We start from the raw sequence: 23,675 nt of genomic DNA, 5'->3' as shown, positions 1-23,675 counted from the left end.
CCCTAACTATCTTTAGTAACAATAATGTAGCATACATAAAATCAAAGCCACACGTAAAGATGTTACTGTAAATCGCATAAAATACACAAACAATATGAAAGGGTTCAATTAAGAATGATATCTTAGTCAGGCGCTTTTCAGGACGCCTCAGCTGGGGTCCTTACAACAGAGGGAAGTACGCCAGCTCTGCGCATGCTCCTTCCTTTCCTTCTCAGGCCGTCGAGAAAGCTGCAAAGGTAAGTTACTACCGGTGCTAATACAATCCGTTTTATATCCCGGCCATCGGCCCGGTTTCGGGTCTCGGTGTTTATGATACTAATAGAAGAGCTTTGGAGAGAGAATAAACCTTAGTTATAAATTGAAGTTGTTGTGTGATGACTCTATAATAGTTTAGGTGGTAGTTGCGGCCTGCTCTCCAGTGTTTCCAGGGTGCTGACTGTCTGGTAAGAGGTTCCTCTATAACAAAGCACGTATTATGTTGAGCACATCGGTCCCCTCGATGCAGCAACCCGAATTCACCAGCATGTACGTTTATTTTCTATTTACGGATTACAAACCGGATGTTTTTAGCTTCGATATCTTAGTGAATGCGTTTACACCTAAAACATAAATATGTCCCAAAGCTTTGTGTTTTCTTTCATTTAATATCTTTTCGCCATTATGTAAGTTTATGCAGTGGGCAGCATAGGTGGCCTGGGTCATGTATTTTATTCTGACCGGTAGAAACATCAATACATGTGTGCAGTTTGTTTCTTCACGTGTTTGAGTTGGGTTTCTTCCCATATTTCCGAAGTACTCTGGTTAGATGGCTTCTGAATAAATGGGATCCTAGTTTGTGATACATATCCCTATGCATGCTTCAGTGGAACAGGGGCTGATGTGAGTTATTTAAATATATACTCTGTAAAGCACTATGTGATATGGTGGTGATATTTAATATTTGTAGTTTTACTGGATGTGCAGTGTTTTACATAACATACAATTTGAATTGACATGCAGTTTAAACAGCGATCAAATGCTTTGTGAAGTATATGGTTGTGTTCCTTGAAGTCTGATGTGGTTGTTAATCTGCAAACGTGTGTGTTAAAAGGCAATGCAAGATTTTATAACTCACTATAGAATGCAAGAGCTCACAGATGGGGTCCTCTCTATCCTGTCTCATGGTTTGTGGCATATTCCATTAGCTTTTGGGATCTGGTTGCATATAAAGTGCAAGTACCGCCACATTGCAGATTTCCCTTTGCAACCCTGTGGGGTGCGAAGGGAAATCTGCGGTGTATCGGGAAGGAGGAGGCTGCATTCTCAGAAGCTTATTGAATATGCCCCTTCATATCAAGTCTTGCTTAAATTTTTGTTTGTTTACTCGAAACTATGGGGTTTGTATCTTTATCCATGCTAGTTGTAACTGTTCATGTATCTTCTATTTCTTTTATTCATATATCATGTCTGTACAACTATTTCCGGCACTATGGAATCTATGGTGCTCTAAACCTGATGATACCCTAACTTCACAAAGTAGGGTTCCCATGCATTTTTATAATCCTTCTGATCCTCTGCAAAATTGTGTGTTTATGAGTTTGTAAATGTTTTCTATGTACATTAAAATTATTAATGCTTTTGGGAGACTGCTCTATTAAGGCCAATAGATTTACATCTTCCAAAACCCTTAAATGATCGTTTTGTATTTTTTAAATGGAGTGTCCATGTTGGTGCCATATACTGTAATCTATTTTGTTTACCCCTTCTTAGATGTTGATGCCCAAGAAAGATCGCATAGCTATCTATGAGCTCCTTTTTAAGGAGGGAGTCATGGTAGCAAAGAAAGATGTGCATATGCCAAAGCATCCAGAGCTGGCTGACAAGAACGTGCCAAACCTTCATGTCATGAAGGCTATGCAGGTATACAAGCAGGGACTCTTGTAATAAAAGGAGGCTAAAAAAATGTACATCATGTTTCACATTGTGGGAATTATAGCTGTCTGAATAGGTTTGGCCAAACTACCATATAATGAGTAAATATTCTCTGAAATGGGGATATGATTCTTTAAATAGTGAAGAAAATTAGTTCAAACTGTGTTTGGGAAATTTGTAATGCCCTTTTGCTAGATAAACTTGTCTCATAGCTGTAATGACACATAGTTGTATGTAGTCTGTGAAACGTTAATCGTTGTCTTATGTTTTTCATAGTCTTTGAAGTCTCGTGGATATGTGAAGGAGCAGTTTGCCTGGCGTCACTTTTACTGGTACCTGACAAATGAGGGCATCCAATATTTGCGGGATTTCTTGCATCTGCCTCCAGAGATTGTTCCTGCAACTCTTAGGAGGAGTCGTCCTGAGACAGGCAGACCACGACCTAAAGGTAAGCGTTAATCGCAGTTCTGTGGAATAGTAAATGGCTTTGCCAATTGATGTGGTTTAGGCTTCCTGGATGCTTGATTCGATATGTTGCTGCTAACTGTTCTTGGACAATGCAGAGAATTTCAGTGTTGGAATCTTATTTGTTTATGGCACTTTGTTTTTTGTTTTCCTCCGCAGTTTCTTGCTGCATTTTGCTTCCCAAAATACTCAATGTTGTGTTTAGTTGTCAGAATTTTAGCTGCTTGCAGTGAGTGATATATTTGTGCCAAAGCTTATTGTGTCATCGTTTGACCACATTTTCCAACATGGCCTATTATCTGAGAAATTTCCTGTAGTGGTAAGCATTGCGTTTGTTTAGCATCCACCCCTGCTGTGTTATGCCAATTGGATTGTTTACTGCACCTTGCTTGGGCAACTTTGTCGTTTTTTTTTCTTTTTTTATAAATCTATTATCAATCCAACGGAAAAGCAAAGTACGTTGGAGACTGATATAGGTCATAGAAAACCTAGAAAAAGCTTAAAACCTGTAAAATGAAAAAATCTTACTGAGATAATGGAGTTATTAGGATGTGGTCAGCTGTATGTGTAAATGCTGCAGTGTTTCATTTAGAGCCATTTGATCTGAATATACCTGCCTGTTTAAAACAATTGTACTTTAATCACTAGCTGTTCAAGGAGAAAAAAATACTTTTATCTCTTCGGTTAGTGTACATATGTGAAAAGGTAATGACCCAATGTTCTCCCCAGGACCTATTTCCTGGTTACTTGTCACCCGGCTCTCTTGGAGTCCGAAGAAGTGCTATTATAACAGGACAAAACATTGTTTATTCTATTATAATAAGCATTGTGTGAGCGCTGTAACCACCAGTCTGAACAGTCCAGGCAGGCAGCGTTTCAGCTGCCAGGCATGAAAAAATAAATTCCTTATAAAAATGAAACAAGTGGGTAATTGCCTCTGGCGTATTTATAAATGATATAAGTGTTTGCAACAACCTCCAACATATCTTTTTCTTTATTATTGCAAAATATTACACTGACCCCACCCGGCGGCTACTGTTTAAAAAAAAAATAAATAAAAAAAATTATAAATGGTTATGACCACATAGATGAGAAAAATCTCAGCAAAACATTGCATTAAAAGACATTGAAGGTGAATCGACTGCAGAACATTGGTCCGTATTGTCAGGCAGAGCAGCCTTTAAATGACCAAATTTTTAACATAGGGGAAAGAGAAGACAATAGGAAAACAAAAGGGGGGGGGGGGTTTGGGCAGAGAGAGAGCGCAAGAAGAGTTGTGGCAAGAACTGCAATTGAGAAAAGGGAAAGATACCACATGAAGGATGTTGGATGTGCTTTAAGTAAAGGGACCACCTAGTTGCTACTTAATGCCACCAGGCTGGCAAAATTTTCTGGGGAGACACTTATTGAGGGAGCCAGGGGGAAGTGGCAGAATGCTGCTGGGCACCAGGTGGAGTTATTTATAAAGCATCCACCTATTACATGTTAGGGGTAGATAACACTACATGTAAGTGTGCAAAAGAAGAAAAATACACAGCGCTGAAAAATGGTTCCAGAGAAGTGAATATCACACGATACCAATATCTGAGTGAAAGTTAAAAATATCTAAGGCAATGTGAAATACAATATAACATTTTAATATAAACAATTAAAAAACACAATGCTCAATATCAAGAGTATATATTACTGCAGTAATAAAAAATTAATTGATATGATTCAAATATAGAGCATCAATCATAATAACAAGTGTAAACACCAGTGGAGCTATTATATAAAGATGTAGATAATAGATTGGTATCCACCTTGAAATAATATGTATAGCAAATCCTAAACTGGTTAAGAATAACCGGAAAATAGCAATATTCTCACAAGTATAGATATTGGAGACTGATACATTCCCTCCTCCGTGAGGCAAATACCATTCCGGAAAAATGACACTGTGTCTGATAGAAAAGCACACTGGACCGTCCAGATAAATAATGTTATCGGAGCTGTGGAATCTTGCCGGGGACTTAGATGGATGTAGGAGATATTAGCAAAAGTATGCACTCAGTCTCTGCAGTATCACTCCACATGAATCACGGTCTCACGCTGGCTCTCCAGTACTCGTCCGGCTGTAATGAACTCCTGGTAATAATGCAGGTGCGCACCTGTATAAGTTCCGTGTAACAAAATACCGGCTTATAAGTTCCTGTTTTGCATTGTCCGCTCCAGTAAGGGAAATCGTAGAGTACACATCTGAGAGAGGCTTGAGAAAGTCAACAGTGTGGTGGACGAAACGCGTTGCCTATATCTATTCCGAGTTTCTACAGACCATCAGTTCGGTGTACTCTACGATTTCCCTTACTGGTTTGGACAATGCAAAACAGGAACTTATAAGCCGGTATTTTGTTACATGGAACTTATACAGGTGCGCACCTGCATTATTACCAGGAGTTCATTACAGCCGGACGAGTACTGGAGAGCCAGCGTGAGACCGTGATTCATGTGGAGTGATACTGCAGAGACTGAGAGTGCATACTTTTGCTAATATCTCCTACATCCATCTAAGTCCCTGGCAAGATTCCACAGCTCCGATAACATTATTTATCTGGACGGTCCAGTGTGCTTTTCTATCAGACACAGTGTCATTTTTCCGGAATGGTATTTGCCTCACGGAGGAGGGAATGTATCAGTCTCCAATATCTATACTTGTGAGAATATTGCTATTTTCCGGTTATTCTTAACCAGTTTAGGATTTGCTATACATATTATTTCAAGGTGGATACCAATCTATTATCTACATCTTTATATAATAGCTCCACTGGTGTTTACACTTGTTATTATGATTGATGCTCTATATTTGAATCATATCAATTAATTGTTTATTACTGCAGTAATATATACTCTTGATATTGAGCATTGTGTTTTTTAATTGTTTATATTAAAATGTTATATTGTATTTCACATTGCCTTAGATATTTTTAACTTTCACTCAGATATTGGTATCGTGTGATATTCACTTCTCTGGAACCATTTTTCAGCGCTGTGTATTTTTCTTCTTTTGAGACTATCTATTCTGGGATGAGACACCATCCTCACACAGCTGTTATCTGATTCCATTGAGTGTTTTTACTATTCTATCTAGCACCAGGTGATTTTTTTTTTTTTTTTGTATGCAAGTGTGCAAGGCTACAAAGGGAGCAGCATAGAATATAACAAATATATGGACAGTACATCCTGCTTGGTCTGTGGAATATGACTGTCACTGTATTCCTACAGTGAGGTAGTCTCTATTCCCTACTCTCACCTCTGTTATAAAGGCTGAAAGAGGAACTTTCTTTGCAGAATATTGGTCCTTGGTGCTGTAAGTTAACAGGAAGTGAGTGGTGGTTTTTTTTTGTTTTTTTGTTTTGTTTTAGTGATGGGCCAAAAAGTTGTCTGGGTGAACGTGGAATTTAAATTCCACGACATATGATATGCTTATTAAGGCAAGGCATACATATATTGGGGCTCAAGGATTGTCGGCATGGTTTTACAAGCGAGGCACAAGGGAAAATTGCAGTAGTAGGCCATGATGATGGCAGCCATTTTGTGTGCTGAACTAATATTTATGAGAATGCAGACTATCATTTCACTAGAGACGAATGCCTTGCAAGTATTGCTTAAACGGTGCCTCAGTGATGTCATTGGCTCTTACAAAATTGACATGCTCTGTACTAGTTCAGCCCACAAAAGTTGCCTCTACAGTGTGTGTGAGAGATCAGTCTACTTGTGGTGTGAGCTAGCCAGTGTAAAGGTATAACTGTCTACAGTGTTTAAATATTTCGATCACTAAGGGGTAAATTTATGAAGCTGCGGGTTTGAAAAGTGGAGATATTGCCTATAGCAACCAGTTTCTAGCTATCGTTCTGTATAATGTAAATGACTAGAATGTAATTGATTGCTATAAGCAACATCTTCACGTTTTAAACCCGATGAAACTCGTGGATTGATAAATTTACCCCCAAGTCTGGTATATTTGGCACTTGTTATAAGTTTAGTTTCTCAGATAATTTGTTACAGTAATTACATTTAACAGAAACCATTAGCTACAGTTTTGCTTACTCCTGTCAACTTTTTAACTGTAAATTCTTGGCTGGGTTTTCATTTCGGGAATAATTTTATATATTGGCGAAACCCAAGCAAACTACCTTCTTTCCACTAAAGGTAAAAAAAAGAAAAAAAGGAAACTTCATCTTAAGATCCTCTTTAAAATTATATTTTAAAATGTTTTCATATGGTTGGATCTTTGTTTATAATGGTACAGTGGGGTAAGACTAAGAGGGACTTTATTTTAAGCAGGCACCCAGGTCAATTACTATTAAAGTAACGATCAATCTATTAGGAGTGAGCAGTTGTCCTAGAACCAATGCAGCTGTAAACTATTGCACGCAATTTTTTTTTTTTTTTTTAAAAATTCCCTTAATGCTTGCTTTGTAGGTTTGGAGGGTGAACGTCCTGCGCGCTTGTCCCGTGGAGAGACAGACAGAGATACATACAGACGTAGTGCTGCTCCACGTAAGTGTCTACTAGAAAAAGTGTTTGAAAGACCCACTAACTGAATGAAAGCCCTGTGATATTTTGAATTAAACAATGTTTTCCTCTTCAGCTGGTGCAGACAAGAAGGCAGAGGCTGGGGCTGGTGCAGCTACTGAATTTCAGTTTGTAAGTAAAAGTTATAATGACCTTTTTCCCTGGCAAGTACTTTCATGAGGCTAAAGCAGACACTACATTTATACACATGCTAAGTTTGAAGCTGGCTAAACATAATCACACAAGTTGTTTTAAATATGTTCTATATGGGAAACTATCCTCTGTTTTATACATGCTCAAAGCTTGTGAGACAGTTGTTTATGAAAATGCCTTGTCAAAGGCTAGACTACAAATATCCAGGCACACTACCCTGCACTACACACTTTGTTGAAGTATTAAATGCAATAATGTGCATTTGTATTATTGAACTGTTTTTTTTTTTTTTTTTTTTTTTTTATTTCCTTTTTTCAGAGAGGAGGCTTTGGACGTGGTCGTGGACAGCAACCTCCCCAGTGATGTGGGTTACCTTCCCTTTGTGAATAATAAACTTTTTTGGTGCACCATAGTATTTTTGTCTGTTTTATTTGTTTGGAAAGTTCTGTGCATATAACCTTTTGAGCAAAAGCCAGAAAAGACAATGTTGCATAGTTTTACTTGCATGCATATGTACTCCTCCTCCCTCTTGCTCTGTTCTCATTCCCGCCCCCCAAAAATATGCACTCAGGACTACACTTGTGTCAATCCTGTACTTTTATTTGTACCCTTATCACCTTCTATTCTGCATCATATTATTTTTATTTCTATCTGCGTTTAAAATGCAGTTAAGTTTTTGGCTTTAAATCACACCAGAAAATTGCACAACAGTTGGAGTCCTCACTTAATAGAATGCAACTCCCCATCCACTGTCAGGACAAATTTGAGTTGGGTCCCTGAATTTGAAGCGCACTCTTTTGTAGCAAGTCTAATTGTAGGTTAAAAAAGGGGACCTGACTTCCGGTGGGCGGGGCATCTGGAATGGCCGCTTTTTAGAAGAGCTCCGTACAGCGATCTGCTATCCACAGCCATCAAACAACTGGCACACTCTAAAAACAATATAACACGGCTTATAATAAGTCCATGAGTGTGTGGTAACCGTATAGCCTCACGGGACTCTCATACTGAACATCCCCGGAGTCAGGCTCTGAACGAGAGCCACACTAACGCGCTTTCCACGAGGTGGTAACCCTTCTGTGAGCCAAAATGGAAATATTGGCCCGGCCTGATCGTACACCACCAGTGTGGGAAAGAACCTGATCGCCCCTTAAAAAGATTGAGTCTGTGTGGAAGCTAGGGTTACCCTGCCCTCCCAACCCTTTCTGTGGAGCGAGGCAGCGGCCCAACCGAGAAAAAAGGCGCGAAAATTGGAAGAACTTGGCCCAACCTGATCGTATGCCATTAGTGTGGGGAAGAACCAGATTACCCCTTGAGAAGATCGTGGAGGCTGGGGTTACCCTCCTTGGTAGAGTGAGACGGCGGCCCGGTGGCCTGACAGAAGAAAAGGAGCGAAACTGAAGTGCTGAGACTTACCTGAAAAAGCTTCCTGAGAAAAGTCTCCTTTCAGCAGAAGAGAGGTGGCAGGTGCGAGTGGAACATCTAGGGAGAGTCCAGCAGAAGGAGGTGTTGACTGGCCGGAGAGAAGGTGCGTGGCTGGAGGTGCACGTGAACGCATGGCGGCTGCGCTGGAGGGTCCTGATCGGGCAGTGGAGGTCGAACAGAGGCTTCCCAGGGAGAGAGTGGTCGGGAGATCCTACGGCGGGTGAGGTGGTATCATTGGAGGCGCCCCCTGTCCCTCCCCCCCTTCCCACAGTGCATTGGAGCGGGGACAAGAGGAGAGAGAGGAGAACCCAAGCCAGCAGAGAGTAACCCATCTTGAGTTCCATGACATTTACCATTCTCTGGCTCACAAACATCTTGAGAGAGGTGAACGTATGATAGAAGCTGGAGACTAAACACCTTTTGTATTTTCATTTTGTGTCACAACTGGTTTGGACAAAACAGACTTTCTATGGATCCAGCTATACACGCTCTCCTAGAGTAGTCAATACTGCAGTTTAGAAGTAGCTTTACTGTGTAATTTTGCCTTTCTCTTAACATGGTTTAGATGATGCTAAGTGTGTGAACAGAGGAAAACGAATTCTTGTATGTTTGCTAAAATAACTCATGTGCAAACTTTTATATATGATAAAGGGATAACCTTATTGTTCTAGTGACCAGCCAGAGTGTGAGAATCTCGAACATATTCTTATAACTAATGTACAGTTAACTGATGCAATTGTGGTTTAGGGATAAGATAAATCGTGAAATATCTTGTCAAAACTGACAAACCAGGCACACACACTGCGTATTAGAGATTCTGCTCCCACCTAGTGGTGACAATTACCCGCATACTTTTAAAAAAACTAAAATTAAAATAACTGGGCAAAACAGTTAAAGAAATAGAAGATTGCTTACTATTGTGTGACCAAAATTGAATATTCAGTCTATTAGTTGTAATATCTTGCATATTTGTGACTTTGCTACCATTTGGTGATGGTGAATGATTTATGCCTTTGACATCTCATGCAAAACTGTATAATAGGCTGTTTTATACAAACATTGTGACTCTGCTGCCACCTGCTGGTGGAAGATATTCAATGTTTTTGAGTATCATAGGATAACATTGTATTACAGTATACACAGAAAACCAAAAGGTCGCTTGGCTAATTCAGTGGCTACTGAAATAGTAGAACCAAAAGGTCACACAACATACCTTTTGATTTATACAAGATAATTCAACTACATAAAGTGACTTACTGACTAAAACAAACAATGCAAATGTAGTCTCTCAAGGAGGGAAGTAAATGTAAACTTTAATCTTAGAAGTGATAACCTAGGCATGCCACCTCAACGGCGGTCCCCCTTTTTTACCTATCTTGTTCATGCCATGGATAAATACCTACATAAACAGGGTCAAGTGCACCCAGAATCTCTTTCCACAATAGGAAAGCCAAAATCACAAACTAATAAACCTGTACCCTCCCCACCGTCTCCCCCACTGTCAGATACTGTTCAATTAAATAACTCTGATCCTACGGTGGTCCCATCGCAAAGCACTTCTCCTTCCATCTTGGCAATGGAATTCTCGGCCATATTAATGCCCCAGATTGATAAACAATTCCAGGCTCTGTGTGATACGGTCGGGAATGTCCGATCTACTATTACGGCTAATACAACCCGCATTGCTGAGTTGGAACAACGCACCAGCGATGTAGAAGATAAAAAAACAATCGCTAGAGGGGAAAGTGAATAGCCACTCCCAAACTTTACAACCACTAATGGTTAAGATTGATGACCAGGAGAACAGGAACCGGAGAAATAATCTCCCATTCATAGGTATTCCAGAGACAATTAAGGGTCAACAACTTACTCATTACCTAAGTGTTTTGATTCCCCTGGCGCTAGAACTTGAGGAAACAATGGAGAAACCCTTAATTGAAAGGGCACATAGAATTGGTCAAGAAAGAGGGAGACAGGCCCAGACCCTGCCCAGTTATAGCCCGGTTTCTATATTATAGAGCAAAAGAATCGATACTTGGGGTGTATAGAAAACGGGTCACTGATTATTGAAGGAACAGAAATTCTAATATTTTAAGACTTCTCAGTCATAGGGGGGTATTCAATTGTCCGCTTATTCGCATAATATATCGCGAATAAGCGGAACCGCGGACATCGCAAAAAAATCAACTTCCCGGAAATTACGGTATTCAATTGTAATACCTATCCCAGCCCCTTATCGCGTAATATCCTTGTAAGATGTTTGGGTTTTTTTTTTTTTTTTTACACTTTTCCCGCCGTTTGCGATTTCCCGCCCACATTTCTATTAAAAAAAATAACTTTTTTTTGCAAAGTGCCATTTTGCAGAGATTTTGATGCTGGTGGCTGATTTCTGAGACCCTCTGCTTTTGTGAGATTCTGGATTTTTCTTTTTGCAGCTTTATATACATTTTTTTTTCATTATTTTCACATTATTTACATACATTTTATTTTGCATTACACAGTCCTTTAGTAAGTTATATTTTTACACAGTACTAACACCACACACTACATCAAACACTACACAACACCACACATATTTTATTTTGTTGCAGACACCAATATACTGCATACAGAAAAAGTGTGCAATAGTCACAATTAAATAAAAATTTAGTTACTTTTTAGCTCCTAGCATTAGTTTTATTTATTTCAGCTACATAGCATATAGATATAGATATATCTATCTATCTATATCTCTATATATCTATATCTATCTCTATATATCTGTCCGTATGTCTAGGGAGCATAGGGAAAATCTTTCTGAACAGGTACACCTGGATGAAGAAGATATCAGCAGTGGAGAAGAGTGGCAGCATGAAACAGAGGAAAGAGATCGAGCACAAGAAAGACAGAGATTCCTTCAAAAAGTGTCTACCAGACCCTCGCAACAATCTACAGTGGCTGAAGAAGATGATGGTGATGATCCTGAGGAAGGTGGTAGTAACATCACCAGAGCACCTCGTTTCTCTGAGCAGCAGAACAACATCCTGGTGGACAAGATAGTAACGAACTATGATGTACTTTATGGTAAACGGGCACATGTCGCAAGTCATCAGCAGAGGAACCAGATCTGGCGTCAGATCTCTGACATGGTGACTTCTTATGGGCATGTTCCAAAATCTGTTAAGCATTGCAGGAAACTTTTCCGGGACTGCAAGCGGATTGTAAAGAAGAAGATGGCTGCGTCCAAGAGGCATGCGAAAGGAACTGGTGGTGGGAAACCTGCAAATATCAGCATGAAACCCTGGGAAGTGAGGCTGTCTGAGGTCCTGGATCCTGTACTCGTGGAAGGTGCTGTGGACACAGAGGAACCTTCAACATATTTATCTGAAGGTATGTTTATATTGCCCACATCCGTCCCTTTCTCTCTCAGGTTGCCACAAAGACCATCATACACGCACTCATCATCTCCCGCCTGGATTACTGCAACCTCCTCCTCACCGGCCTCCCCCACTCCCATCTCTTCCCCCCTCCGCTTTGTACTCAACGCGGCCGCTAGACTTCTCTTCCTCTCACGCCGCTCCTCATCTGCCTCCCCTCTGTCTCGCCTTACACTGGCTCCCCTTCCCCTACAGAATCCTTTTCAAACTCCTCACCACCACTTACAAGGCTCTCTCCCACTCTACTGCCCCCTATATCTCTAACCTCCTCTCCATTCACACTCCTGCTCGCTCCCTGCGCTCAGCCAATGATCGCCGACTCGCCTCCACTCTTATCACCTCTTCCACTCCAGAATCCAAGACTTTTCCCGTGCAGCCCCCCTTCACTGGAATGACCTCCCTCGTTCCATCCGCCTCTCTCCTACTCTGCTCCTTCAAACGTGCACTAAAAACCCACCTTTTCCTTTAAAGCCTACCAACCATCCGTATAACCCCTTCACCTCCACTCGCTCTCTCCTTTGCCTCATCTGGCTTTGTCCTTGTGTCTTTCTGTTTTCCCTCCCTTAGGATGTAGGCTCAAATGAGCAGGGCCCTCTTCCCTCCTGTCTCCTCACCTGTTTTTCTGCTCCATGTTTATTGCTTTAACTTGCCTGGAGTTTCTGAAGTACTGGTATTTTTGTTTGTTTTGTGTTTTCACCCTGTATAGTGTACTGTTTGAATGGTGTACGGTGCCGTGGAAATCTTGTGGCGCCTAACAAATAAAGGATAATAATAATATATCTATGATGATGTGTTTTTTTTAATTTTTTTTTATTTAATTTTAAACACTGTTAAATTTAATTGTAGAGCCAACTTCCAAGCACCTATCTAAGAAAAGGTCAAAAGGACGTCCTGACACAGCTGCCAGCCAAGTTGGTAAGTGTTTTTTGTTTGACTATATTCATACTTATATATTGCCAGACACACACACACACATATCTCATGTCTAAAATATATTCTCAAACGAAAATCATGTTATAATTGCCCATGGGTATTTTTACTGTACATTTGTGTTTGTATACAAAATTTATTTTTCAATGGACACACAGCTGTCCATTGAAATCTGTATACATACAAACCAATATGTAGATGAACCCCACCACGACAATAACATAGGATTTGGGTGTGTGTATATCATGCAGCCCAAATGCTTTTTTCAATGTAAATTAAATATATGTATATATTTTATATGCACACATTCTCAATCACCACTGTTTTATGTATACTCATTTCTATATATATATATATATATATATATATATATATTATATATAGATTAGGGATGTGCACGGGCGACTTTTGAGGTCTCGTGTTTTGTGTTTTGGATCCGGATTTTCTCGATGTTTTGGGTTCGGATTTGTTTCGCAAAACACCTGCCGAAAGGTTTTGGTTCGGATTTAAGGTTTTGGATTCGGATTCTTTTTGAAAAAAGCATAAAAAGTTAAAAAATCAATTTTTTGGGCTTATTTTCACTCCTACGCTATTATTGACCTCAATAACATTCAATAACAAGCATTTCCACTAATTTACCGTGTATTCTGAACACCTCACAATATAGTTCTTAGTCCAAAACGTTGCAACGAGCTATCTTTCTGGATTGCGTAGTGGAGTGGTCCCCACAATATAATAAGAAAACCATCAACTGGTCTTAATCGCACCAAAACATGTACCTGGACTGCGTAGAGGAGTAGGTCACCACAATATAAATTAAAAACCCTGAACTTGTATGATTCGCACCAATAATGTACCTGGACTGCGTAGAGGAGTGGGTCACCACAATATATATAATAAGAAAACCATCAACTGGTATAATTCGCACCGAATAATGTACCTGGACTGCGTAGAGGAGTGGGTCACCACAATATATATAATAAGAAAACCATCAACTTGTATGATTCGCACCAATAATGTACCTGGACTGCGTAGAGGAGTGGGTCACCACAATATAAATTAAAAACCCTGTACTTGTATGATTCGCACCAATAATGTACCTGGACTGCGTAGAGGAGTGGGTCACCACAATATAAATTAAAAACCCTGAACTTGTATGATTCGCACCAATAATGTACCTGGACTGCGTAGAGGCGTGGGTCACCACAATATAAATGAAAAACCCTGAACTTGTATTATTCGCTCCAATAATGTACCTGGACTGCGTAGAGGAGTGGGTCACCACAATATAAATTAAAAACCCTGTACTTGTATGATTCGCACCAATAATGTACCTGGACTGCGTAGAGGAGTGGGTCACCACAATATATATAATAAGAAAACCATCAACTGGTATGAATCGCACCGAATAATGTACCTGGACTGCGTAGAGGAGTGGGTCACCACAATATATATAATAAGAAAACCATCAACTTGTATGATTCGCATTAATAATGTACCTGGACTGCGTGGAGGAGTGGGTCACCACAATATAAATTAAAACCCTGAACTTGTATGATTCGCACCAATAATGTACTTGGACTGCGTAGAGGAGTGGGTCACCACAATGTATATAATAAGAAAACCATCAACTGGTATGATTCGCACCAATAATGTACCTGGACTGTGTAGAGGAGTGGGTCACCACAATCATTATAATAAGAAAACCATCAACTTGTATGAATCTCACCGAATAATGTACCTGGACTGCATAGAGGAGTGGGTCACCACAATATTATTAAAAAACCCTACACAGGTCTGAATTCCACCCAAAAAAAGTTTATGGACTGCGTAGTGTAGTGTTCCCCACAATATTACTTAAAATTTTTGCAGCAACAGTCAACGTTGTTTAATATCTGATACACCTCTATCTGGACTGCATAGTGGAGTGGCCCCGGTACCCAATTTGGTACCTGGGCCACAATACATCCTCCAAACATGCTACAGACCATTCGTCATTGAGATCCCATCAAGTATGTTAAAGACAGACAGGGTCGAAGTGTTATTGGTTGACTTTGTAAACCAAAAAACTGTCCCTGTTGCACATAGTCGTGCAATGAAGACTGACTTTCATTTAAAGGCACCATCTTTCAAGTGTAGTGTTTGTAAGTCATATTATACTTTTGGTAAAATTGGTTTATTTTGTTCCTCTTTATGGTAACTACTAATAGAATTAAAGTATTAAATAGAGTGGTCCCCACAATCTAATAATAAAACCCTCAACTGGTCTGAATTCCACCAAACAAGTATCTGGACTGCGTAGTGGGGTGGCCCCGGTACCCAATTTGATACCGGGGCCACAATACCGCCTCCAATTTCCAAGTGTAGTGTTTATAACATCTTAACACTACACTAATTCTAGCACGTCAAAACCTCTTGTTTTAAATAATGACAGAGCATTTAACTTTTGATTTAATTTATTGAATTGGTTGGCATTTTCTTTTATTTTTTGAACATGGCAAACGACTGTTGAATGGTCACATAATGCCCAAAAAAAAAGTTGCAAGATGGAATTGTCCTTGGGCCCTCCCACCCACCCTTATGTTGTTGAAAGAGGACATGCACACTTTAACAAACCAATCATTTCAGCGACAGGGCCTACCAAACAACTGTGGCTGAAATGATTGGTTTGTTTGGGCCCCCACACCAATAAAACAATTCATCTCTCTCTGTACAAACTAACAGGCTCTACTGAGGAAAGATGTCGTCCTCATCCTCAACCTCTGATTCCTCTCCCCCTACAGTGTGTACTTCCTCCTCCTCACACATTATCAATTCGTCCCCGCTGGACTCCACAACCACAGTCCCTCTGTACTGTCTGGAGGGCAGTGCTGTACTTCATTGAGTAATTGATTATTCATTTTTATAAACATCATTTTTTCAACGTTGTGAGGAAGCAACCTCCTTCGCCGCTCACTGACCAGGTTCCCCGCTGCACTAAAAACTCTTTCCGAGTACACACTGGAGGGGGGACAACTCAGCTAAAAAATAGAGCCAGTTTGTACAGGGGCTTCCAAACTGCCTTTTGGAGTTCTAGCACGTCACTACCTCTAGTTAATTTAGATAGCAAGGCTTGTAAATATAAATACTTTGAAGATAAAAAAAGCAGGCTGCACAGACTGGAGCTAGAAAGTGAAATTAAATGGACCACGTTACTTTGGTGGCTATCTATGCCCCCCCCGCCCTACACTTGTAGTTGAATATAAATAAAGCAGCCTGCATAGACTGTAGAACTAGAAATTCAAATATACAAAGAAATGGACAAAGGCGGTTTGGTATCTGTCTGCATCTGATCCCCTCTCCACTAGGAGTAAAACAGAAAACTACTCAGCCGTTATATAATCTAGAATATAAATAGAAATTGAGAAAGGCAATTTGGTATCTGTCTGCATCATAATCATCAACATCCTCCTCAGCGCCAGCTACATCAATATCCTCCTCCCAGTGTACAACATTCACACCTTCATTAGCCAAATCTGTAACTGGACTGTGGGTGATCCTTCCAGCATATGCAGAGGGCGTGCTGCAAATGCTGGATGGAGTCACCTCTTCCCGTACAGTGATGGGAAGGTCAGGGTTCACAACCAACAACACCCTTGGACTCGCCTTGGGGATTTGTGATGTCATCTGTTTAGAAGGCAGAGTTCTTTGCTGTTTTGTTGTTGTTGCTGACAGCATAACTCTCTTAAATTTTTTGTAGGGGGGGGGAGGAGGGCTTAGATCCTTGGGTGAAGCTGGACCACTAGTCATGAACACGGGCCAGGGCCTAAGCCGTTCTTTGCCACTACGTGTCGTAAATGGCATATTGCCAACTTTACGTTTCTCCTCAGATGATTTTAAGTTTCTCTTTTTGCTACTTTTTGAGAACTTGGGCTTTTTGGATTTTACATGCCCTGTACTAGGAGATTGGGCATCGGGCTTGCCAGACGACGTTGATGGCATTTCATCATCTATGTCATGACTAGTGGCAGCAGCTTCAGCATTAGGAGGAAGTGGGTCTTGATCTTTCCCTACTTTATCCTCCAAATTTTGGTTTTCCATTATATGTAGCACAAGAGAGCGTACCCCTAAGCCACACACACTCGGCAAAGCCTTTAAAAATTATATGCGGCACAGGAGAGTAGCACTGGACTTATACTGCTGAATCAGTGAACTTTGTAATAGCCATACCACTGAACTTATACACTGCTGAATCAGTGAACTTTGTAATAGCCGTACCACTGAACTTATACACTGCTGAATCAGTGAACTTTGTAATAGCAGTACCACTGGACTTTTACTGCTGAATGTGTGAACTTGGTAATATTGCAGTACCAATGGGCTTATATACTGCTGGATTGGCTTTGCAAATTTGGTTATAATTTTTTTTTTTTTTTTTTTTAAAACTTGGGAATAATGGGGAAATAACTATGCCCTTAGAAGCACAGAGCACAGGACACAGCACCACTGGACTGAACAGGACACAGCACAGGACCCAGCAGCACCACTGACCTCAGAAGGACAGAGCACAGCACAGCACAGAACTTAACTGAACAGCACAGAATTTAACTGAACAGCACGAGATATAGCAGGACAGAGGACCACCTAACACACCCTCCCTCTACCCTGATCAATGCCCGAGTGAAGATGGCGGCGACTAGCGGGGAATTTATAGGATCCGAGTATCGCGAGATCCGACAACGGGATTATGAGTCAGAGCCTCAGTTTCAGATTTGAATTTGGCGCCAATACCCGGATCTGTCTCGGATCCGACTCGGATCGGCAACGTTCGGGTGGGCTCGGATTTCATAAAGCCGAGTGCGCTCATCTCTAATAGATATATATCTTTGTGTGTGTGTGTACATATATTAAAATATATACACATACATAATATGGTGTAACAGACAAGAAAACAAACACACATACACATAAATATGTGTACGTTTTAGAACATAAAAACAGTATATTAAAGCTAGATGTGTATATATGTGTGTTTATTAACATATAAATGGATCAATATAGCCATTGTGGTTAAATTGTAGATATTGATCCATTTTTATCTTAATAAGCACCCTTATATGTACACGTCTACATTTAATATTCTGTTCTTATGGTCTAAAACGTACACATGTTTGTGTGTGTTTTCTTGTCTGTTACACCATAGTATGTATGTGTATATATTTTAATATATGTACACGCACACACACATACTTATATAGATGGATATATATACATCAACATACTTAGATATATATCTAATTATTATAATATATATAATCTAAGTATGAGTGTGTATTGATGTATGTGTTAGGTCTAGTGTGTGTGTGTATGTATATATATTTATGATACTGTCAAAGAAGGCATATAAAGGAGGAGTTTGGTCTCGAGCCATATATTTTTTTAAAAAATTTGATTCTAATATATTTAATGACGTGGCCCATGATTCATTAAGGATCGTAAGTTTAGAAACGTTATTTAAGTATCCTGGACAAAACCATGTTACAATGCAAGGTGTGCAAATTAGTATTCTGTTTTGCACATAAGTTAAATACTGCCTGTTTTTTTCTGTAGCACACAAATACTTGAGAGCTTATTTGTACACAGATGATATTTGTGTGCTACCTGAAAAAAATAGTCAGTATTGAATTTTTTTGAAAAACAGAATAATATTTTGCAGCCCTTTCATTGTAACATGCTTTTGTCCGGGTGACCAAAATAAGCAGTTTATAAAGTTAAATCCTTAATGAATCAGGCCCCTAGTTAACAATTTTTTCTTTTTTTGCAAACATTAGTCATGGGTCAATTTTGAGTGTTGGGCCAATTTTTTTTTTAATAAATATGTGTATGTCATCAATCAATATCTAAATAGCATTTTTTTTTTATTTTTTTTTTGGGTAGTTCAAACACACAAAGACATAACACTCGCTAAGAAAAAAGAATCACGTGCGACAACTACAGGTATGTATGATAATTTTTTTATTTTTTTTTTAAATATTATATCGATGTCTTTTAATAATCTTAAACCAAATTCAAACAGAAATGCCAAGAAAACGAATTATTGAATCATCATTTTCTACGGTGACTAACATCCCTGAAAAAAGAGGTTGGTTTAAAAAATAAATAATAATTTCTTAATTTATTAAAATCTTATTTCATGCAAAATTTTAAGATTGCTTTTGTTTCAGAGACTGCATTCGAAGAGCAAACATGCAGCTCAAGGACAGAATTGGCGTCATTGCAGAACATTTCGGAATCACTTACAGGTGAATGATAGTCCAATATACATTCTACAATAAACATTGCAATGCATTTGTTTTTTTGTTTGATAAATATTTCAAATTGTCATTATTTTAAATAATATGTTGATGAGGAAATAAATCATTTACAATTAGATAATAGCAACATGTTTTATTGTTTATCCTTAGAAAACCTGAGAGAAGCGACAAGAGCTGCAGACAGTGATGTAACCCCTATTGAGGATACGGAAATATGTCATTTTGCTGGAAATGGTTAGTAAAAATTTTCTTTGGACAATGTAAGTATAGTGTTTTATGTTAAAGGCAGTTGACAAACCTGTGGTGTATATGTATGGTGGTGTGCTATACCGTCACTTATCTTACTGCTTTAATAGTAAAACTATAAAATCCATTCAAATTCATTTAATATTACGTCACTTCTAAATTTCCACTTTGCAGCTATTTCTTAATTTCATCATAGGCCACTGATTAAAGGTATATAGGTTAGTCGTTTACAGGGGCATCTTTCCCGTTGGGCACAATGGGCGGGGGCCCCCTGCAGCCCAGGGGGGTCCGTTAGAAGCAGCGCAAGAAAAAAAAAAAAAACAACCAAAAAAAAATACTTACCTTTAGGACAGCTGGCGATCCGGCTCCCTCCCTGTTCTCTTCCTCCGTGCAGCGCTGGCAGTGCATTTTGGGCGTGACATAACGCCCGCCAGTCAAGCATTGCGGAATGTGATGGAGGAGGAGAACAGGGAGGAAGCCGGATCGGCAACTGTCTTAAAGGGAAGTATTTTTTGTTTTTTAGGTTCGGCTTTTTGTTTTTTTTCTTGTGGTGCCTCTGGCGGGCCCATAAATAAATATATATATATATATATATATATATATATGAGCCAGGTGCACGGCTCTTTGTTAAGAGGGCCCTGGTCGTTTATGATATAAATCAAACGTTTTGTGTACCTAGCAGTACATTTACATCATCAATACAAAGTGCCAAGTTCATACTGACCTTATTATACTGATAAATGTAACTAACGTCATTAAAGAATGTAATTATGTTTTATTTATCCAAAATCAGAAGAGTCCCATCAGTCTGTTTCTTTAACGGTTTCACCAGAAATTCCTGTGGTTCAGCGTAAGTGTAGTCATAATTTTTTATTTATTTATTAATAATGTAAAACAACATAGCATCTTTCTAAATAGGTGTGTTTCTATGTATGTATGTGTATAATATTTATTTATTTTTTTTCAAAATAGCTACAACAACCACAGCTTTTGAGGCCCTGCAGCAAACATTTCAGCGTTTGGAAGACACCTCACAATCCAGAATTCAACGTGGAGAAAGTGCACCTTCCACATCTAATTTTCCTAGACTTACAACATTTGCAAGAGAAATGGAAAACTCGCAGGAAGTGTTTCGGAGAACAATGGAAGAGAACATGAGGGGAATCAAAGATGCCATTGTTGGACTTACAGAGGAAATGTTAAAACAGAGGCAATTACAGATTAACACCAATAGAGACATTGCCACTATTCAGTTCTTTCTTGGGAGGCCAAGATTCCAGAAAGAAGTGAGTATTGGAAGAATTTCCAATACTCTAGACCGAATTTCACAGAACCAGCAACAGACTGCAACAGCCAATATCCTCATAGCCACCAACCTTCAAAGTTTAGACGAAGAAATGCGCTCAAGATGGCTTTTGGAAAATCTTTCTCTTAACTTTCCAGAGTGGAATGTGTCGGGAACCATCCCTCAAACAGGACAACCTCAAAGTGCTATAACCAGCTTAAGGACACCAGAGATACCGTTGGATTTGACAGTGCAGTCTGCAAGGCCAAGCCCAGAAGAATTGCAATCTGCACGAAGAAGACTACTATCATCATCATCATCAGAGGATCCAGTGACGCAATCTACCCCCAACGTAAGTCAGATGTTAATCTATTTTTTTTTATCTAATACTTCAATATTTATTACGTTCACTAACCCAATTTATGGTCATATTTCATATTAAATAATTAGTAAGACAAATGTATGCAAATAAACAACATTTTTAGTAACAATATATTTCTATAATTTTTTTTTTTTTTCAAAATTCTTTTTTTCAGAAATAGAAGATATATAATTGATCAATTAATAAATATGGAGCAACAAGTTTTAAAAGTTTTCAACGTTTGAACAATTTGAAATATTTCATTTTGATCACAATGAACCTTACATGTAAAAAGGTATGTATTTGGATATTTTTAAAAGTTCATAAAGATATACATTTCTGTTATCTACTATATAAAAGCCTAGTGGCGTGTCTGTGTGGGAAAAAAAAAACAAGCTGCAGCGCCAACTGCTGGGCAGAGTTATACACTGACCTATATATTTCTTGAAGGAGAAGTGACAGTTGGGAGTGGTTGGTGGTTGCCGGGGTGACAGTGGGGAGTTTTTAACACCTTAAGTAGCTTGATGAAGGATGTGTAAATGAAGATGAAGGATGAGGTGATGGAGAAAAATGATGAGGTGGTGACATGTGGACAAAACCATGTTAAAAAAGGGCGCTTGCGTCGGGAAGTAACACTCTTCCCCTGAGGAGGCCTGGGCTAGGCCAAATGCATGACAAGAACCTTTTTAACACCTTAAGTAGCTTGACTTGACTAGAATGCATGAGTATCATGCACGGGTTAATATATATATATATATATATATATATGTGTGTGTGTATATATATATGTATATATATATGTGTGTATATATATATATATATATATATATGTATATATATATGTATTTTTATATATGTGTATTTAAAAAAAATTAATTTTGTAGTTGAAAATACACAAAGTTAGTATGAAAACATGCAAGTAATCCTTTAAATAGTGGAAGAATATTTAACAATGGTAAGTGTAATATATATTTGTGTTTACATTAATCTGATCATGTTACATTTTATATTAGGTATTATATATAATTTTTTTCTGTTTAAATCCCTTACACAAAAGATTTTATAATTATCTAATGGTCTATGCTACGAATCTTGATGTTATCCCAAAGAACTAAAGACAAGAATTTAGTTTAACATATAATTAACCATGGTATATTATTGATATATAAATGTATATGAAAAATATTTTTATACGCTAATGTTTTTTATAATTGTAACAATCATTGTAAAATATTTTCATTGTAATGTTATTGATGTTAACAGTGCAAAAAAATACATAGTTCCAGAAATATTATCACTAATTTTTACAAGATCCTGATGAAAATTAAAATAGAGGATTGATTGTCAATGATGCTAATGTTGCAATTTTAATTCAACTGTATGTTTGTATGTTTTTTTTAAAAAAAATTAAAATATTTTTTTTCCTAATTCACAGACGACTGAAGAGGATAGAAGAACTACTGTGAAAAATACAAGAAATTGGAGAAAAGCAAAGACCACAGAAAACTAAAATACTTAATGATATAGAAATTTTATTGCACAAAGAAAATATGCTAATTATTAAAAAATATTTTTTTCTCTTTAAAACATGTGTCTCATTATTATCTATATAGATTGTTGTACAATATAATAGGAAAATAAATATTTGTTAAACTCATCAAATTGGTTATAAAAAATTTAATACATTTTAAAGAGTGATTTAACTTTTTTTGGTACAACCAAACAATCATTTCTCATAGTTTAGATTTATGTGGTATTTCAACAGTATACATTATATATAACAAAAAAAACCAATACAAGTGGGTCAATAATCCATGCAGTATTCAAAATCCAGTCGCTGTATCCGTCTGCAATCCACCGTCAAATGGTTGTGACAGGTAGATTTTGGAGAAAGGAAAAGATAAAAAAAGAGGATTTTTACTCACCGTAAAATCAGTTTCTCTTACTACACTAGGGGACACTGCGTTACTTTGGGGGTATAGTAGGTGGGACTGAAGTTAGGCACTTATAAACTTGTTTGTTCCCCTGACTCCTCCCCCACTATGCCCCTTCTCTGTAGCTGACTTCAGTTTTGTATAACCAAGCCAGGAAGAGAGAAGAAGCATTTAGAAAGCAACACCAAAGACAGCACTACTTTCAGAGCAAGGGAGGGCGCGCAGTGTCCCCCAGTGTAGTAAGAGAAACTGATTTTACGGTGAGTAAAAATCCTCTTTTCTCTGTCCTACCACTGGGGGACACTGCGTTACCTTGGGGAGCTACCAAAGCTGTGTCCAAGGGCGGAAATGCTCTGGAACAGCTGTGCGCAATATTTTGTGGCCAAAACCCTGCATTTGTGAATGCAAAGGCATGCAACAAAGAAACAATATGCAGCAGAAACAAACGCTGCCACTCTGTACAACTGCGCCATTGAATGACGTTGTGTCGTACAAAAAGCTGCAACCCTCCTGGAGAGTGCACTGTAAAAGTCACTGGATCCTGCAGAAGGGTACAGACAGAATGTTGGTCGTGATGCAGTGGCAAGTGACCACCTAGACCCTGCCCTGCCCCCTACGCTCTTTAGCGCTATAGAGGCTAAAGGGCATAAAATTCCTAAACAGGATCTGTGCGAACAAGAGCACAAACTATCTCCCGTTGGAGAA

General features: G+C 38.7%; 2 protein-coding genes across 2 annotated transcripts; both read left to right on the top strand.

Moving 5' to 3' along the window:
- The first annotated feature begins 130 nt into the window (after positions 1–130).
- RPS10 (ribosomal protein S10) lies at positions 131–7,495 on the top strand. The gene is made up of 6 exons (XM_075195738.1): positions 131–236; positions 1,750–1,899; positions 2,188–2,359; positions 6,838–6,915; positions 7,007–7,062; positions 7,402–7,495. Exons 2-6 carry the CDS (start codon positions 1,750–1,752, stop codon positions 7,444–7,446), a joined length of 501 nt encoding a protein of 166 aa, XP_075051839.1. The 5' UTR covers positions 131–236; the 3' UTR covers positions 7,447–7,495.
- Positions 7,496–7,637: 142 nt separating this feature from the next.
- Positions 7,638–22,623, top strand: LOC142138789 (uncharacterized). Its single transcript, XM_075195737.1, has 10 exons — positions 7,638–11,874; positions 12,768–12,836; positions 18,768–18,827; positions 18,907–18,972; positions 19,055–19,132; positions 19,295–19,378; positions 20,184–20,240; positions 20,363–21,027; positions 21,212–21,331; positions 22,472–22,623. The coding sequence occupies exons 1-9, from the start codon at positions 11,274–11,276 to the stop codon at positions 21,215–21,217; spliced, it is 1,686 nt and encodes a 561-aa protein (XP_075051838.1). The 5' UTR covers positions 7,638–11,273; the 3' UTR covers positions 21,218–21,331; positions 22,472–22,623.
- Positions 22,624–23,675: the final 1,052 nt, after the last annotated feature.

The sequence above is a fragment of the Mixophyes fleayi genome, chromosome 2 (assembly GCF_038048845.1).
Source record: "Mixophyes fleayi isolate aMixFle1 chromosome 2, aMixFle1.hap1, whole genome shotgun sequence".
NCBI lineage: Eukaryota > Metazoa > Chordata > Amphibia > Anura > Limnodynastidae > Mixophyes > Mixophyes fleayi.
The sequence above is the reverse complement of the archived record's forward strand: the minus strand, read 5'-3'. Positions and strand labels throughout refer to the sequence as shown.